Source organism: Ranitomeya imitator, chromosome 5, assembly GCF_032444005.1.
Source record: "Ranitomeya imitator isolate aRanImi1 chromosome 5, aRanImi1.pri, whole genome shotgun sequence".
NCBI classification, from domain to species: Eukaryota; Metazoa; Chordata; class Amphibia; order Anura; family Dendrobatidae; genus Ranitomeya; species Ranitomeya imitator.
Window position 1 is genome coordinate 31,451,283 of NC_091286.1, and position 13,704 is coordinate 31,464,986.

The 13,704-nt window shown below is 45.7% G+C and overlaps 2 protein-coding genes across 2 annotated transcripts in view; both read left to right on the plus strand.

The window, feature by feature from the left end:
• LOC138637659 (uncharacterized) overlaps nucleotides 1-12,712 on the plus strand; it is a 28,166-nt gene extending 15,454 nt beyond the window's left edge. The window contains exon 3 of the mRNA XM_069726495.1: nucleotides 12,668-12,712. Coding sequence (XP_069582596.1) covers nucleotides 12,668-12,712 — 45 coding nt within the window. The remainder of the gene's footprint in view (nucleotides 1-12,667) is intronic.
• The window catches only part of USH2A (usherin), an 824,795-nt gene continuing 818,477 nt past the window's right edge, over nucleotides 7,387-13,704 (plus strand). Inside the window, exons 1-2 of the mRNA XM_069726496.1 lie at nucleotides 7,387-7,450; nucleotides 12,668-13,274. Of these exons, the coding sequence (XP_069582597.1) occupies nucleotides 12,778-13,274 (497 nt within the window). The 5' untranslated portion in view covers nucleotides 7,387-7,450; nucleotides 12,668-12,777. The remainder of the gene's footprint in view (nucleotides 7,451-12,667; nucleotides 13,275-13,704) is intronic.

The window sequence follows — 13,704 nt, forward strand, 5'->3', positions numbered from 1 at the left end:
GCAGATATGTGTGGAGGTGAAACCCTCCTGAGTGTGTTACGGCTTCAGGACTGAGCCGGATGAACTGGACACTTGCTTTTCTTTGCCTGAACCAAAGGCCCATTTTGCTTTCTGTTATTTGCCACATGGTTTATGAAGCAATAAACCCAGTGAACTTTAAAGGAACACGTCTCCTGAGTGTCAGCCGTCGCAGCTGAGTGAGTGAAATCCTTACAATTGGTGGAGAATGCGGGCAGCGTTCCCAGCGGAGACGTGAGTTTATTTTTGAATGTCCTGGGTCAAGGCTGTTGCAAGCCAGCAAGCATTGCTGGAGAAAATGGAGGACCTGCTGAAACACTTGGTCCAGATGCAGTCACAGCAGGAGAAAAGGCAGAGCCAGCAGGAGCAAAGGCAGCAAGAGACCAACAGGCTGTTGATGCAGCAGATACAACAGAGCCAGCAGGAGCAACGGCAGAGTCAGCAGGAGCAACGGCAGCAGATGCAGCAGAGCCAGCAGGAGCATCAGCAGCAGATGCAGCTTCTGGCAACCGCCATCCAGGGCAAGGCGAGCGCCCCAACCCCAGGTTTGGCTGATGACACCCACGTCCGGAAGACGGTAAGACGCGCATTGCAGAAAATGACTCCCGGGGATGATGTTGAGGCCTTCCTGACGGTGTTTGAGAGGGTCGCTGAGAGGGAAAAACTTCCGCCAGAGCAGTGGGCAGAGGTACTTGCGCCATACCTGACGGGAGAACCCCAGAAGGCGTACTATGATTTGACCTTGCAGGATGCCAAAGAGTATCACAAATTGAAAGCCGAGATTCTCGCACGTTTGGGGGTGACACTGACTGTCAGGGCACAGCGAGTTCACTCCTGGAGCTATCACCGGGACAAACCACCTCGTTCCCAAGTGTTTGATCTGTTGCACCTGGTCCAGAAATGGCTGCAGCCAGAATCCTCTGCGCCTGCACAGATGGTAGAACAGGTGATGATGGATCGGTTTGTCCATTCCCTCCCGAGGCCTATACAGTCTTGCGTTGCCCAGGGTGATCCCCAGAATGCCGACGAGCTGATCGGACTGGTTGAGAGATACCAAGGGTTGGAAGGCTCCTTCGGGAGGCAGCCCATGCCGTACTGGGGGTCCCAGAAGGCAGCTGAGTCCCAAAAAGGGGTGGTGCGTCCAAGGTCACAAAGGGCGGGGGAGGTGGTGCCCAAGGTCCCCACGGGTGATATTATTTGTTGGAGGTGCCACAAGCCAGGACATATAGCTGCCCGTTGTTCCCAAACCACTGAGCAGATGGACTGCAGCATGGGACGCCGTTGTTCATACTATGCGTATCCAGCCTGTAGTGTGAACTCTCCATCCAACGAGGGACCTCAAGCGTGTCCCGTAAAGGTGAACGGTCGAGCAGTAACGGCACTGTTAGACTCGGGGAGCCTAGTGACCCTGGTGAGGGCCACTTTTCCTCTCCACCTGCTCCCAGGAAAGAAAGTCGGAGTGCGGTGCATACATGGTGATGCAAAGGACTACCCTATGGCCAGGGTGGACATTGAAACGGCATGTGGCACTGAGTCCCACATAGTCGGCGTGGTTCAGGACTTGTTGCACCCTATAATTATTGGCCGGGATTTCTGTTTGTTTTGGGATTTGTGGGGAAATGGTTCTGAGATCCCTGGCAGGGAACCAGTGAACCCTGGAAGGGTATCGCCACACCCAGAGGCAGACAGTTTTCCTTTTTGTGTTCTGGTTGGGGATGAGGAGGAAGTATCCCCTACATCTGACATTCTGGAGTTAGAAGTTACCGGTGAAAATTTTGGGACTGCCCAACATAGGGACCCCACTCTGAGGGAAGCCTTTAATAATGTCACAGTTATTGACGGGGTGGTACAGGAGCCGGGGGCAGACACAAGATTTCCCCATTTTCTGTTGAGGGGGGAGTTGTTGTACCGTGTCACGAAAATACGGGAGGAGTTGGTAGAGCAGTTGATAGTGCCGGGTCCGTATAGACGGAAAGTGTTGGACATGGCCCATTCACACATCTTGGGTGGACACCTGGGGGTGGAAAAAACGCAGGGACGGGTTGTGCAGAGGTTCTATTGGCCTGGGTGTCACCGGGAAATAGTGAACTATTGCAGGTCCTGCCCTACATGTCAGCTAACTGCTCCTACTCCTCATTTCCGGAACCCCCTTGTGCCACTGCCCATTATTGAGGTACCGTTCGAGAGAATTGCCATGGACTTGGTCGGTCCCTTAGTTAAATCAGCTTGGGGCCATCAGTATATATTAGTCATCCTGGACTATGCCACACGCTATCCTGAGGCAATTCCCTTGAGAAATTCTTCCTCAAAAAGCATAGCCCGCGAGTTGGTCCATGTCTTTTCCCGGACAGGTCTGCCAAAGGAGATCCTGACTGACCAGGGTACACCTTTCATGAGCAAGGTGATGAGGGAGTTATGCAAAGCCCTGAAGATCTCCCAGTTGAGGACCTCGGTGTACCATCCCCAGTCAGATGGCCTTGTTGAGAGGTTTAACAAGACCCTAAAGAGCATGCTGAGAAAAGCTATAGAGAAAGACGGTAGAGACTGGGATTGTCTCTTACCCTATCTGATGTTTTCCATTCGTGAAGTTCCACAGGCCTCCACAGGGTTCTCACCGTTTGAGCTTCTATATGGCCGACATCCACGAGGACTCCTGGATATAGCCAAGGAAACCTGGGAGGCCGAAGTCACACCCCACAGAAGCGTCATTGAGCATGTGGCCCTGATGCAGCAGAGGATTGCAAAGGTGATGCCTATCGTGAAAGAACACCTTCTCCAAGCACAAGAAGCTCAAGCCAGGGTCTACAACCGGTCTGCAAGAGTGAGGCAGTTCAATCCGGGAGACCGAGTTCTTGTGTTAGTTCCAACGGTGGAAAGCAAGTTCTTGGCCAAATGGCAAGGGCCATATGAGGTTGTCGAGAAACTTGGTGAGGTAAATTATAAAATTCACCAACCAGGAAGATGGAAACCATTCCAAGTTTACCATGTCAACCTCATCAAGCCATGGCAAGATAGAGAGCCGACAGCAACTCCATCATTGTTAAGCAACCCAGAAGGTGAGGTTGGAGCGGTTACTATAGCAGAGACGCTATCAAAGACCCAGAAACAGCAGTGCCGGGAGTTACTCCAGAAAAACAGGGACCTGTTTTCAGAATTGCCAGGATACACGAAGGTCATAGAGCACGAGGTCCTAACAGAGCCACATGTGCGGGTGAATGTGAAACCTTATCGTATTCCTGAGGCTCGTCGAGAAGTTATCTCCAAGGAAGTGGAGCGTATGTTGAGGCTTGGGGTCATTGAGGAATCCAAGAGCGGTTGGTCGAGCCCAATTGTCCTGGTCCCAAAACCTGATGGAGAGTGGAGGTTTTGCAACGACTATCGGAAGTTGAATGAAGTCTCCAAGTTCGACGCTTATCCCATGCCCCGTATTGATGAGCTCATCGAAAGGCTTGGGCACGCCAGATATATATCCACCTTGGATTTGACAAAGGGGTATTGGCAGATCCCCATGGCACAGGAAGCCAAGGAGAAGACGGCCTTTTCGACACCTGATGGATGCTTCCAATATGCCCGGATGCCATTTGGCCTACAGGGAGCTCCGGCGACCTTCCAGAGGGCTATGGATAGAGTCCTTGCACCCCATAAGGCCTACGCTGCTGCGTACCTAGATGATATCGTCATCTTTAGCCCGGACTGGGAGAGTCATCTGGAGAAAGTCCAAGCGGTGTTGGATGCTATAAGAGAGGCCGGATTTACTATAAAGCCGAAGAAGTGCGCCTTGGGTAAAGAAGAAGCTAAGTACCTTGGATACATAGTGGGTCATGGAGAAATAAAACCCCAAATCAATAAAGTGGAGGCAATCCAAACATGGCCAAAACCAGTTTCCAAGAAACAAGTTAAAGCCTTCCTGGGAATCGTGGGATATTACAGGAGGTTCATCCCCAACTTCGCCACGATGGCTGCGCCTCTGACTGACCTGCTAAAAGGGACAAAATCAGTAATGGTTAAGTGGTCCGAAGAAACAGAGTCAGCCTTCCAAGAAATGAAAAACGCTTTGTGTAAGCAACCCGTTCTGATGGCCCCAAACTTCAAGAAAGAGTTTATTCTTCAGACAGATGCCTCAGATGTTGGGGTGGGAGCAGTCCTTTCCCAAGAACTACATGGGGAGGAGCATCCTGTTCTCTATCTGAGTAGGAAGCTGTCCTCATCTGAAAAGAACTACTCAGTCGTTGAGAAGGAGTGCTTGGCCATAAAATGGGCAGTGGACACATTGCGGTACTATCTGCTGGGACGTAAATTTAGACTGGTATCTGACCATGCCCCGCTTAGGTGGATGAGAGAAACGAAAGGAAGAAATGCTAGAGTCACCCGTTGGTTCTTAGCCCTGCAGGACTTCAGTTTCCATGTGGAACATAGGGCCGGAAAGCTGCACGGTAATGCGGATGCCCTATCGAGAATCCCTTGTTTAGTGGGGGAAAGTGCCAAGCCCCACGGCTTTAGGCAGAGGGGGAGGTATGTAGCATGGCTAAAGGGTTTGTAGTCGATGGGAGGTATGTGCCACATAAGTGCCTGGTTGCTGTAATGTAGCCCGGAGTATTCCTTTCTTGCACATAATCTTGTATATGTGTTTCAGGACCTGTGGTAATGTCAGACCACATGGCTAATCATGTGATGGGTTACTGGGTGGGGTTAGCTCTTTATAAGACTGGCTAATCCTTTACACAGCAGATATGTGTGGAGGTGAAACCCTCCTGAGTGTGTTACGGCTTCAGGACTGAGCCGGATGAACTGGACACTTGCTTTTCTTTGCCTGAACCAAAGGCCCATTTTGCTTTCTGTTATTTGCCACATGGTTTATGAAGCAATAAACCCAGTGAACTTTAAAGGAACACGTCTCCTGAGTGTCAGCCGTCGCAGCTGAGTGAGTGAAATCCTTACAATATATATATATAGCTATATATATAATTGTCTAAGGGGTATTTCCGTCTGTCTGTCTGTCCTTCTGTCACGGTTATTCGCTCGCTGATTGGTCTCGGTGCTGCCTGTCATGGCTGCCGCGACCAATCAGAGATGGCCACAGTCCGATTAGTCCCTCCCCTACTCCCCTGCACTCACTGCCCGGCGCTAACTCCGTAATCCCGCTCACACAGGGTCAATGGCACGCAGTGTAACGGACTCCGTTACCGCTGCTATTAACCCTATGTGTCCCCCAACTATTTACTATTGATGCTGCCTATGCAGCATCAATAGTAAAAATATGCATGTTAAAAATAATAAAAAAAACAAAAAACCTGCTATATTCACCCTCCGCCGCCTTTCTCGCTCCTCGCCACGCTCCCCGGACAGCTCCATTGCACGCGCCAGCTTCCGTTCCCGTCCCAGGGCTGGGGTGCGGCAAGGACCTGCCGTGATGTCACGGTCATGTGACCGCGACGTCATCATAGGTCCTGCTCACACCAGCCCTGGAACTTGCAATGGAACTCGGCTTCAGGAAAATGGCCGCCGCGATCTCCATCTGCGCACGCGCGGCATCCCGCAGCCATTTTCCTGAAGCCCCGGGAAGCCGAGCACTACCATCTGCGCATGTGCGACCTCCGGAAGATGGCCGCTGCAGCGATCATCCCTGGACAGTGCTACAACGCGCCTGCGGAAGGTGAGTATGTGTTTATTTTTTATTTTTTTAACCTGTGTCATACGTGGCTTGGCAATATACTACATAGCTGGGCAATATACTACATGGGCTGTGCAATATGCTACGTAGCTCTGTGCTGTAGGCAATATACTACGTGATTGGGCAATATACTACGTCACTGGACAATATACTACGTAACTGGGCAATATACTACGTGGCTGAGCAATCTACTATGTGGTTGGGCAATATACTACGTCACTGGGCAATATACTACGTCCCTGGGTAATATACTACGTAGCTGGGCAGTATACTACGTAGCTGGGCAATATACTACGTGGCTGGGCAATATACTATGTAGCTGGGCAATATACTACGTGACTGGGCAATATACTACGTGGTTGAGCAATATACTACGTGGCTGGGCCATGTACTACGTGGCTGGGCAATATACTACGTGGCTGGGCAATATACTATGTAGCTGGGCAATATACTACGTAGCTGGGCAATATACTACGTGGCTGAGCAATCTACTATGTGGTTGGGCAATATACTACGTCACTGGGCAATATACTACGTCCCTGGGTAATATACTACGTAGCTGGGCAGTATACTACGTAGCTGGGCAATATACTACGTGACTGGGCAATATACTACGTGACTGGGCAATATACTACGTGGCTGGGCAATATACTACGTGGTTGAGCAATATACTACGTGGCTGGGCAATATACTACGTGGCTGGGCAATATACTACGTGGCTGGGCAATATACTATGTAGCTGGGCAATATACTACGTAGCTGGGCAATATACTACGTGGTTGAGCAATATACTACGTGGCTGGGCAATATACTACGTGGTTGAGCAATATACTACGTGGCTGGGCAATATACTACGTGGCTGGGCAATATACTACGTGACTGGGCAATATACTACGTGGACATGCATATTCTAGAATACCCGATGCATTAGAATCGGGCAACAATCTAGTATATATATATATATATATATATATATATATACACATATATATATATATATATATATATTAAAATGGACTCCAAAGGCTGTATCACACTGGTCATTAGAGTAGTCACGATACACTGAAACTGTCGTGTTTTCTGCATGTCACTTAGCTTTGCTGTGTAGGCTAAGGCAAAATGTGCAGAGTCATCTTATTATAATTATAGAGTAGTGATTATTGTAGTATGTATGAAAAACAAGCAAATGTTTTAAAATTATGTGAGACAACATGTACTGTATGTTTAGCCCATGTGTACGGTACTCTTTTATTTTTTTTGTGTGTATTCTATAATAATATGGTACTAAGGGTAAAAACTGTGAAGACAAGTCATAAACCTTCAATATATCGCCAAGTGGCCAGCAGGTGAAGGTAGCGCCAAGAACTTTGATTGACACAGTGCTACCTTGTGACATCATACTTGTTCTTTCCTGCTAGCTGTTATCAGCCTGGAGTCAAGGTATGAGACGTGTGTTAACTTCCGGACATAAAAAGCGAAAAAGACACCTGCACACAGATGTCTGAGATGAGGCAAAAAAGGTTTTCATTTGCATAGAGTGAAACTAGATAATGAAGTAAGACCTAAGACCTGAGACAAAGGGAAAGACAGATGGCAGTGGCTGGAGAAGTTTAATCAGCTTTCCTGAGGCACAACAGAGCAGGAGGAGGATGAGGGTGAGGAGCGGTAATTCACCAACCTGCATGTACTCATTCATATACAATATGCCCCGGTGTCACGCTAAAGGACCGCACTTCATAATGTCTTCTCCGTTATGCACAGGTAAGAGGGGGAATATGTTCTTGTATTGTGTAATGACCCTCAGTCACATAATTATAGGATAATGGGAAAATGTGACAAGAACTTTTTACATATGGGGACAATTGTATAAAGTGTATCATAGATAGTCTATAAATGTATGATATATATGACTATGACTATTTATATGACTATAAATGTATGATAAGTGGGGATCTGACCTCAGCTAGACGTGCCACTAATGTGTGATCAGTGGAGATGTGATCACCAGGTAGACCGCACATCAATGTGTGATCGGTGGAGATCTGACCACAAGGTAGACGGGTCATCAATGTGTGATCAGTGGAGATTTCACCACCAGGTTGATGGCTCATCAGTGTGCGATCATTGCGAATCTGACAGCCAGATAGACAGGTCACAAATGTGTAATCAGTGAAGATCTGACTACCAGGCAGATGGGTCATCAATATGTAATCGGTAGGGATTTAACCATCAGGTACAAGGGTCATATATGTGTGATCAATGGAGATCTGGCCACCAGGTAGACGGGTCATCGATTTATGGTCAGTGAGGATTTGCACCCATATAGACTGGTCATTAATGTGTGATCAGTGGAGATCTGACATCCAGTTAGAAAGGTCTTCAGTGTGCGATCATTGGGGATCTGACACTCATATAGATTGGTCATCAATGTTTATCTGTGAAGATCTGACCATCAGGTAGATGGGTCATTAATATGTAATCAGTGGGGATCTAACCACCAGGTACACAGGTCATATATGTGTAATCAGTGGAGATCTGGCAACGAGGTAAACAGGTCATCAATTTGTGATCAGTGAGGATCTGCACCCGTATAGGCTGGTCATTAGTGTGTGATTGGTGGAGATCTGACTTTCAGTTAGACAGGTCTTCAATGTATGATCATTGGGGATCTGACACCCATATAGACTGGTCATCAATGTTTATCTGTGAAGATCTGACCATCAGGTAGATGGGTCATCAATATGTAATCAGTGGGGAATCTAACCACCAGGTACACAGGTCATATATGTGTGATCAGTGAAGATCTGGCCACGAGGTAGACGGGTCATCAATTTGTGATCAGTGAGGATCTGCACCCATATAGGCTGGTCATTAGTGTGTGATTGGTGGAGATCTGACCTTCAGTTAGACAGGTCTTCAATGTATGATCATTGGGGATCTGACACCCATATAGACTGGTCATCAATGTTTACCACTGGAGATGTGACCACCAGGTAGATGGGTCATCAATATGTAATCAGTGGGGATCTAACCACCTGATGGACTGGTCATATATGCGTGATCTGATGCCCAGGTAGACAGGTCATTAATGTGTGATCATTGGGGTTCTGACACCCATATAGACTTGTCATCAGTGTTTATCATTGGAGACCTGAACACCACAAAAGCAGATCATCAATGTGTGATCAGTGAGGATCTCATCTTCAGTTAGAAGGTCGTCAATGTGTCATCAATGTGGATCTGACGGGTCATCAATTTGTGATCGGCGACGCTCTAATTCCATGGACTAATGCTGTTTATGAGACCAAAAACTTGAGCTACAATACCAGCATGCAGGGTCCCACAAGGGTTGGATCTGACATTGATCATACAATTCCCCTCACAAATCCCACATTGATCACACATTAAAAGTCCAATATTTTCATAATATGTTTAATTTGGGTCTAGTAAGTGTTAAAGGTTAAATTATACTTCCCAACTCTTCTGGAATATTTAAGAGGTAACCAGAAAAAGGTGAGACTTGACCAACTCCCAGAAAAGTTGGCAAATTTCCAGAATGTCAATGAATCAACTCTGAACCTCCCAGTAAAGCCTCTAAAAGATTTCTTGCATTAGGGAAGCATGGAGAGGGTGTACAGGTGTAGAGTGTCTTAGGGGTCGAGTTCCCGCTTCTGCACAGGGGGAATCTCGGGTCGCTTCTGCTGCGGTCTCCCATTCTTCTCCTGCCGCAGTGAAACCTGCTCAGCAGAGACGTCGGTCCTTGCGTCTGGCTCAGTCTCACTCTGTGCTTAGGCTTGCTGTTGCTCCTCCAGCTTTTGCCATTAAAGCCAGTGCTGGGCAGCAGCGTGTGGACGCTTTTGAGACTAAGTCCTGCTTTTTCCCTTCTGAGCATGCCCAGGGTGAGATCTCCCATTGGAGATCGAGGGTCACATGCTCAGATGCTGCAGCGGTTCCCATTGGTCGTCCTGGAGGGTCCTGAAATGACTAACTTCTGTGGCAGCTGCCCATTGGTCCTTTATTTGAAGGTCCTGAACGTACTGCAGCTATAAAAGCTTTGCATGCCCGCACGACCATGCGCTAGTGTACAATTGTATATGTGTGTTTGTTGTGAGTGCAAGTCGTTCATTAAATACCCCTACCCTATTGTATGGCTGTTCGCGTAAGGTGTATGGCTGCTATCTAGCGCCCGACTAACCACTCAACGTGTCACACACGAATCAGCATCTCTTGCTGTGACCGCCAGTGCGGCACCACGCGCCAGTAGTGCACTTCCTGACCCACGTCTGGGTGCTTAGTGGTGTCTGCCAGCACGGCACAGTTTGCACTTTGGTGCTCTAACTATCAGTTACCTAACACACCCAGTTGCGGTGTTGTGCGCAAGTAGTCTGAACGGACTTCAACCCTGAGTCTTAGGATTGAGTTCGCTGACTCCTTGCTTGCACTCTTTAGTGCGGTATTGCGGACCTGTGGCTTTACAGGGTTCGCTTCCACCGCCATATAGCGCTGCCATTTACTAGCAGCAGGTTTTCACCTGCACGGTGGACCCCGGACTGCGAACGCACCTATTAATATTTCATCTTATACTTGGTGCGTTCCGCCAGTCCTAACAAAGTGGGCATGGATGTAAAGTAGTGGGGTGCATGGAGCAGTTGTGGTGGGGTGCATAGAGAGGCCGTCAATGAAGTGTAGTAGGGGGCATGCAGAAGATGTAGAGAGGTGCATGGACAGGAGATGGGGGAGTAATAGTGGGGTGTATGGAGAAAGTGTTGTAGGTTGTGGCTTGATTACTGGGGTGTGGGTATGCAACAAAAAATGTCACTCCCCGAAGGACATGGATGAAAGTTGTGACGTATTAGCATTCAGGCTCAAGATCATAATATGGATCGTTGTTTGGATCTCACAAATATCTTTTGGCCAATGTTCTATTAATGCATCACTCCACTTTTTTATAAAAGCAAAACTGAGGCATAACTCATGAATATCATATGTGTGACCAAAAATTATTGGCAAGCTCCATCACTTGCCACATTCTGCATGTAGTCTCCTCTAGAGAAGCATATATAGCTTCATGAAGCCACCTCACTGTTAGAGATTACCCAAAGGAGCCTAATACAATCTTTTATGTTCCTCTCCTAACAGACTTTACCGATGTGGTCACAACAAACAAGTATTCCTAGTAATGGAGGTGCAAATCGTGAAATCTTAATGTATGACTTCTTGTCCTTAGCTAATTCAAGCTAGGAGATGATAAGTAATGGGATGGAATTCAATGGTTACCATCAATGTCCATTTCTGAACATGGCTATGCGGAGTGGAGAGGTAGCAGTCTCACCCGGTGCATGAGTGGTGCCAAAAGTCACTGTGTCACATATGAAGACACCAAAAAAAATGGCCCATGATAGATTGGGGCTTATTGTATAATGACCCATGGAGCGTTTCCTTCCGGTTAATTTCCAGGAGATGGGTTAAAAAAACAACCCTATCTTTTAAACTAAACTATTATCCAATACACTGTTTGAAGTATGGTGTAAAGTTCAGAAAGACCTCAGTTTTACGGAAAGGAAGAAAATACAAAGAAATAAAGAAATTACACTTGAAAAAATAAGTTAATTTACAGTTCACCTGTCCCCACAGGACGCCTCCTCCGGCAATGCCCCAGGTTATAGCCCTGCTCATCCGCCCTGTATAAGTGAGTGTTTCATCCCTGACTGTTCTGTTTCAGTAATGCTGCTGCTGAAAGAAGCAGAGACATGTGAGTGTTAAAATACTTTATTCTCTTTATTTTTCGCCTTTTTTGACTTTTTCTTGTCAATTGTAAATGTCAGTTGGCATTTCTTACATTACATCTATATATTAGTGAAAGGTAAAACAATGGGTTTGCTGCCCAATTGCATTTTTTGCCATTTTATTGGCATGAAAATTTCTTAATCAAGCTGACTTTTTGATTTGTGACAAGTTCATCATCAGATTTGTGACTTTTTTTTTAATTTGTCTTTTGTTGCTTAGTTACATTTTTTTTTATATCAATGTGACTTTTCCAGATATTTTAGACTAATTCATCAAATTCGACTTTTTAAAAAGTCACAATATTTTGGGGCAAATGTACCCCAGTTTTTTTCTTTTATAGCAGAATTTGGCGTCTTTTTAAAGAACATACGACTTTTAGCTTTAAAAGGTGTCAAAACCTTTTTTGATTTTGTAAAAAAATACAAGCCAAGTATCTCCTCCAATTGGAAATTGTAAGATATTTTGCGCTCCAAAATACGTAACAGAACTTTATTAGGCAATCCAAACAACAAGCCAGTGATGTTTTGACCCTAAGACCTGGGCTTTCGTCAAACACAACAAAGCATGGAAATAAAAGAAGTATAAACATGCTACGACCACATATGCGTATTCATCATCATCAAAGAAACAGATAAAAAATATGCATGGGAAAAATGGGAAAAATATACAAAAAAATCATTTCAAGCTAAATTATTGTACACTCAAATTACTTTATTTTATTATCTCTTCAAGTTAAGGAGAAATAAAAACACATAATAATCTTTCGGAAGAAAAATACAAATTCCGAAAATAAAATGATGGACTGGCAGATAATAATCTGTAAATAAATTAGTTGCGACTACAGAATATAAATCCTATGAATGGTATAACGTCCATCATAATGTTCTGAAAACAGGAGACCCAGTGGCTGCCAAAACACTGCCATTGATACCCTAAAATCATGTTGCGGGGGGCTAATAAGTGTCAGAAGGAACAACAAAAATTTCCAACCTCTTAAATGCTGCGATCAAACTTGACAGTGGCATCTAAGAGGTTGAACAGCTGTAGGTCTGATCATAGAGGTCTGACTTGGGTGCTGACTGTATAATACAGCTGACGCCCGCATTGTAGGGAGTTGGGTTTGTCAAGTAGAAGGTTTCTGAATGTTTTTCAGATGGCCTCTCCGATAATGTACATTTTTTTCTCTTTTAGGTGATTGATGATGGATCGTGCAGCAAAAGAATACCAAATATCTAAATACCCACAGAACAACTCATGATGAAAATTAATAACAAATCTGTTACAATATATTTAAAGATTTTATGAAATTATTATTGTGCCTCAAGATGTGTTTTTTCCATGCGAGAAGAAAAATTGTCTCCTTGCTTCACATTTTTCAAGTGTTATTTTTCGGCCTCCCTATGGTTAAAGCGCAAGGTCTTTTCCCTGAACTGGAGAATGTTGCAGCATTTAAGCCTATATACATCGATCCGCCTGACGTAACTTGCGGGATCCCAAAACGAAGCGTCTTTTGTCAAAGTGATGCGAATTTGCTAAGTATCAAGACTTGCACTCAACGCCTATGTGTTCAAGACTGTCCCTACAGATCCGCCTCTCCTGAGTTCCGTCAGCTTCTGAGGGATGATCTCGGACCCTGTGTCAGAAGAGATACAGCTGATCTACGTCCCGAGTCCAGTAACTTTTCCAATAGCTTCATATTTTACGATCACAAAGACTGTTTTGTTGTGACTGCTCCTTTAGGAATTGGAAGCTCGTTCACGCTCACCGTGTGGTTGAAACCCGAGCAGGAGGGTGAAATGTAAGTACGAAGGCATCGGTTTACACGTTCCTTCTATACAAAAGAAACGGCTCAGAGAAAAGCACACACAAAAAAAAGTAAATCTAAAAAATAAAAGCATTTTTCAACATCCTCATTTAGGTAAAACTCCTACTTGTTTCGTTAAGAGCATCTGATAAAGTAATAATCGGGTGGATTTATTTAGCAAGCATTTTAATGTGACTCTAAGTTGATGCTGTTGGACAACTGCCCAAAATGAGGTTAAAGGAGCAGCTTAAATTTTTTAGTGTTTTACGCACTTGATTTTTACCGAGTCACGAGCTGGCCATTGTTATTATTCTACATCATCCGGCTTACCAGACAGTTCAGGATAAACGAGGGCTAGTCCCTTCTAATGGAGGCAAACCAAGCAACTGCTATAGAGCCCGAAGCCGAATTACCCACTTCTGTA